This window comes from Protobothrops mucrosquamatus, unplaced genomic scaffold (assembly GCF_001527695.2).
Source record: "Protobothrops mucrosquamatus isolate PMUCROS unplaced genomic scaffold, P.Mucros_1.0 scaffold10, whole genome shotgun sequence".
Taxonomy (NCBI): domain Eukaryota; kingdom Metazoa; phylum Chordata; class Lepidosauria; order Squamata; family Viperidae; genus Protobothrops; species Protobothrops mucrosquamatus.
The window spans coordinates 2,738,936-2,744,572 of NW_015386397.1; the positions used below are offsets into that span (position 1 = coordinate 2,738,936).

General features: G+C 43.2%; 1 protein-coding gene across 1 annotated transcript; it reads left to right on the top strand.

Moving 5' to 3' along the window:
* Window positions 1-351: 351 nt before the first annotated feature.
* Window positions 352-4,321, top strand: HOXB9 (homeobox B9). Its single transcript, XM_015810478.1, has 2 exons — window positions 352-865; window positions 4,086-4,321. Exons 1-2 carry the CDS (start codon window positions 352-354, stop codon window positions 4,319-4,321), a joined length of 750 nt encoding a protein of 249 aa, XP_015665964.1.
* Window positions 4,322-5,637: the final 1,316 nt, after the last annotated feature.

Below are 5,637 nucleotides of genomic sequence, written 5' to 3' on the forward strand. Positions count from 1 at the left end.
GGATTGATTTACGCCTGCCCTGACGCTTTATCAGCCTCACGAAAAAAGTTTGACCAATCATTTTGCTGGAAGCTCCCAACCCGGCAGTCCCGACTGTACTTTTTCTTGGCTGGGAAGTTGATGCTGGAGGAGGAAAGGGGGTTAAGCGAGAGTGTCGCCTGGTTTGGTGTTTTGTTTTGTTTTGTTTTTTGTTTTTTTCCCAACCAGCTCCCCCCTCCCCGCCCCGTATACTCTAATATCTGTACAGCAGCTTAACTAGAGATCTACTCCTTATTTTTTTATTGCTTGTTCGCTCGCTCGCTCGCTTGCTTTCCCCTTCATTGAACCGTGGTGCTCGTAGGATGTCCAAGAATGTCAATTTCTGGAACTCTTAGCAATTACTATGTCGACTCCATTATAAGCCATGACAACGAAGACTCTCCCGCCGCTAAATTCTCTTCCGGGCAATACTCAAACTCCAGGCAAACTACCCACACCGAACACCTCGAGTTCCCCTCCTGTAGTTTCCAGCCCAAATCCTCCGTTTTCAGCGCTTCCTGGACGCCTCTGCCGCCACACACTGCTGCTACCCTTCCTTCGGTCTACCATCCCTACCTCCAGCATCAAAACATCCCTACCTCAGAGAGCAGGTATCTACGAAGCTGGCTGGAGCCAGTGCCCAGAACAGAAAATATAGCAGCCGGGCAGGGACCAGTTAAAACAGAACCGCTGCTGGGACACCCCGGGGAGATCCGTAAACAGGGGACACAGGAGTACCACTTAGACCCTTCTGCTGGAAGGGAAGGGACCGCTTCCAGTCAGAGGCCCAGCTTCGAGGACAATAAAGTTTGTGAAGGAAGCGAGGACAAAAGCAGGCCAGATCAAAGTAAGTTATAAAAAGTGAGGAAGTAAACATCATAAAAACCTAAGAGGGGGTGTCATAAAAGGCACAATGGGCAAGGGAAGCTTTAAAAAAAAAAAGATTTTAAAAGAGAAATCTCCCCCTTCCCCCCCCCCATCTAAGCCACTGGTGTTAAATCTAGGGCTGGGGGTTCTGGAGTGGGTGGTTTTGCTCGGCTTTTAGTGTATTGTTGGAAGTGAAATAAGCGTGGAAATTGGGCAGTGTGGGTTGGAAGGGACGCGGTTCGACTTTACTTGCAGCCGGTGGCGTGAGGAAGGGACAGTTGCTTCGCGAGCTTCGGTTGTATGTATAAAAATTGGCGGTGGGGGAGGACAACAATAATAGATTGGGGAAGTATTGAATGAGCCTCGGTGTGTGTGTGTCCGTATGCTTGTTTGGAGAGAGGCTAAAGGAGGAATAGACGGGAGAATGAAAATAGTGTGGAAAGAGGATCCCATTGAGAACTAAGAAGGGAGATTCAATTCTCCAAGTGTCCTTATTTACCTTGAAGGATCCCGATCCCTGGTAGCGTGCGCTGTCTTCTTCTTTGTTTATTGTTGTTTGGGTATGAAATGTACACCCCCGCGTGGGTATGAATATTTCAGACCCAATGCCTTCCCTTCTCCCTCCCCCAAACAGAATAAATAAATAAAAGAAGCAAGCTTCATTAGGGGTTTTTCTTTGTTTTAAATTTATTAAGAGGATCATATTATAAACTTAATCATGTAGGCTTCTTTCTGCAATTTGAACACTATTATCTCTCCCCGCCCCCCCCCGCCCCCCCACACGGGCACCTTCGAGGAAAAATATTGTGAGGAAACCTGGGGTAGGATGGGGTGGATCAAGAAGGGAAATTAAAACAAAATTAATGCAAATCTTCTTTTGTTTTTTTTTACTTATAATGCAAGGCGAATTTCTCGGCTTCTTTCTCTTTGCCTTTTGCCCAATGCCGGGGATGTTTCCAACAAGAGAGCTGACTTCAGTATTGTGATACACGCGGATTCCCTAATAGTTTCAAATCAGGATGTAGGTTATTTCATTCACAAGATGACTTTCCAAGAAATTTATTTATTTCTTTTCATTTTTGAAGGAAAGGGGGTGCCAATGATGGTGATGATGATGACAACAATTTTTTATTTGAATTTTTCTCAAATTTAAACATTTGGAAAAAAAAGGGGGAAGATTTCTGGCTTCTACTCCCTCCCCTCCTCCCCTTCCCACCGGCTCCAGAATGGAGGGGGAGAGAGAGAGAGAGTAAAGAGAGAGAGAGAAAGAAACCTTGCTGAGAAAAGGTTCGGTTCCCAGAGATCCAGACTGTCCACCGGTATCGGAGTCAAGTTCGGTGAGGTGAAGATGCGGAGAAGGTAGAAATGGGGGGGGGGAGCAAAAGAAGAGAAGGACCCCATTTGCCCCAGACAGAAGTTGCGCTTTCGCCTCTGTGCAATTCAGCTTATTCCTAAACTTCTTTATTGACAGAAAAGCATTACCTTGAGTCTAATACACACCCTGCCTTTGTATGTGCATAGGTGCTTTTGTGTATGTATTTATGAATGTGCATTTGGTGTTAAGAATAGCCTACTAACTAAAACTCCCGCCCCTCCTTCTTTCTCCACACACCTCTCCTCTTCCTTCCTTCTCTTGTTTTGTTTTGTTTTGTTGTCTTTTGTTTCCTGTTTGGGGAATTGTGTGAAATGAAAAATAAACTTGTTTTCCTGTGCCATACCTCATGTTTCCATGAAATGCCAAGAAATCACACCCACATCCATATCCCTAAAAAGGGGGGGACCATTGTGGAGAATTCCTTCCCCTGCCATTGAAGATAGGTAGCAGTATTAATTATTAACAAAAATGACTTTCTTTAATATTTAATTTTTTGCTTATTAGAGTCAGCCACTTCTATGAAGGAAGTAATTGCTAAGATTAGGAAGAGAGTGGAAACTAAGCCGTGTGTGTGTGTGTGTGTGTGTGTGCGTGTGTGTTTTGAGAGAGAGAGAGAGAGAGAGAGAGAGAGAGAGAGAGAGAGAGAGAGAGAGAGAGAGAATGGATTTCATTTCATCCACGGAGAAATGGCGGCCATACCCCCTCCTGCCATTCAACAAGAATTCAGACTTGCAAGGCTGCTTTTAATTTCAGCAGGAGGCCAGGAAACCAGGCAAGGGGCTGTCTTTTCTGCTGCAGCACCCCCAGCCCCTTCCCTTGGTAGCAGAATTCCCTGTATGTGAAAGAACCCAGTTACTCATGGATTAAGCTAGTTTGGCTCTACATGAACAGCACAACACACACACTCACACCTAGCTGCCTTTTTTGTTTTGTTTTGTTTTGCCTTTGGTGGAGATATGGCCACATCAGACCTACTGTAGTCTCTAGTAAATCAATTTACTTACCTCTAGCATTTTACTGACTTGGCTTCTAGTCACAATGTTGGTCCTTCTCTGCCCCTTATAAAAGGTCTCATGAATTCTCCAATGCAGGGCTGTTACTTCTGAAACTCTGCTTGTCTAAAATAATATCCATGGGCAGAAGGCACCATATGCCACTGCTGGGGAGGCTGTTGTGGCTTTCAGGAGAAGATACCTCCCCTCTCCGTTTGATCCCCTACTTTGCTGGGTTAGGAGTCATGGGTGAAAACACGGGCAATATGTTTCTCTCTTGTAACATAAACAAAAGAAGGAATGAATGAATTTCTATTTTATGGAAATATAAATGGATGGAAAAATATGCCTTTCACACCAATATTTAAAATATGTGTGTGGATTGTTTACCTACCCAAGTACCATATAAATAGATTCATTTAAAACATTTGAATAAAGGGCCATCTTCTTCCTTCCTTCCTTCCTTCCTTCCTTCCTTCCTTCCTTCCTTCCTTCCTTCCTTCCTTCCTTCCTTCCTTCCTTCCTGTCTTTTATATGTAAATAGATATAATCTTCCATCTCTGAAATAAATTACTCATTTTGATTTTCCTTTCCCCCCTTTCCTTTCTAAAGTCTTATTTGCTATTTGCATGTCAAACATGACTGCAGATATATTTTGTACATTTACTTTTCCAACATTATATTATGGGTAAGATTTGGTAGGTCTCCACTGCACATGAGCTTGTCTTCAAATAATTCAAAACTTGATCCAAAGAGATTTTAAGAAACTTGGAGGGTTTGGTGTCAATTCCTGAGTAACCCTGTTTTGTTTTGGTTTTTTTGTTTTTTTCCAGGTAACCCAGCAGCCAACTGGTTGCATGCTCGTTCCTCCAGGAAGAAAAGATGCCCCTATACAAAATATCAGACCCTGGAACTGGAGAAGGAATTTCTGTTCAACATGTACCTCACCAGGGACCGTAGGCATGAAGTGGCCAGGCTTCTGAACCTGAGTGAAAGACAAGTCAAAATCTGGTTTCAGAATCGCAGGATGAAAATGAAGAAAATGAATAAGGAACAGGGAAAAGAGTGAAACTTTCTTCTGCTTCCTCCTTTCTCTGTTCTACCCCAATTTTCATCCCCCCCCCAAACTTAGATGGTTTTTGATGGTCAATGACTTCCTTCTCAGCTGTGCTTGAGATGAGGACAAAAGCAAGCAAGCCAGAAAGAGGCCTCTCCTGCTTGGCAGGCAAAGGATTCAGAAGACTACACATGCTTGTTTCCATTTGACAACCTTCCCACTTTTTAAATATATTTACTGATCACTCCAGTAAGGGACAATAAGTGGGGTGGGGGATGCTATGCACTGAAAGGTAATTGTTGATAGGCAATAGTCTGTAAGCATAGCTACTTCTTTTGTTTGTTAGACCTTCCCAAACCTGAAGCCTTCCAAATAGTGTGAGCTTCAAATCCCCCCCTCCTTGCCAGAATAAATAAAAATGGGGAGAGTTGTAATGCAAGGCATTGGATAAGCAGCAATTGGAGGAGGATTGCTTTGAATGCTATTGATTAAGCCAAGAAAAAGAAAGAAAAAGTCTGACCTTAAACCTGTCATCAACTAAGGACATGTCCCCCCCCATCCCCAGGCTAGAACTGGATTGATCCAGGAGCAACAACTATACAGAGGCCCAAGTGAAGGATACCCCAATTCAACCTCCACACCACATTCTTTTTCTTAAAGCAGATAAGATCTCCCCTCTATCCATGGAGTACAGGGAGGAAAACTCCAGGAAAACATTTATAAACCACTAACTTTTTGAGGGCTTGCATTCAGAAGGCATCTCTCTTTCCTCCCTTAGCCTATTTGATGAACAGCTTTTAGAAAGAAAAATATTTTAGTCACAATCTTGCCCCAAGCAATGCCCAAACTTTCACCAGGCATCCAGGGAAGACCACACTCCCTGGCTTGCTTACCCCTTTCCTTCTCTTTATTTGGCTTTGGAGAACCTTCAACCTTCCACTAAGGCATTTTTAAGGAGAAAAGGAGGGTCAGAAAGCTAAAATCTTTTGAACTGCAGGTGAAGCTAGATACCTAAATTTGTAAAAGCAAGGGACTCTTTGCTTTTGGTATCTATAATTTATTAAGGACAAGAGTTATTCAGAAGGGCACTCAAGTACCAAGTGTGATAGAGGGTCTCTGAGTCAACCCTCATTTATCCGGTTTCACAGAGAAGTTTTAATACTTGAATGTTGTAGGTTCCTACCCCTCTCCTTATCTTGGAGCACGGTTCACATTTAAAGGAACAGGAACACACGGAGTGACCCAAAAGGGTAGTTGATTGCTTCTGAGATAGAAATTGCTTCTTTTGATTCTTAATACTTTTTATATCATCATTGTTTACAAACAGA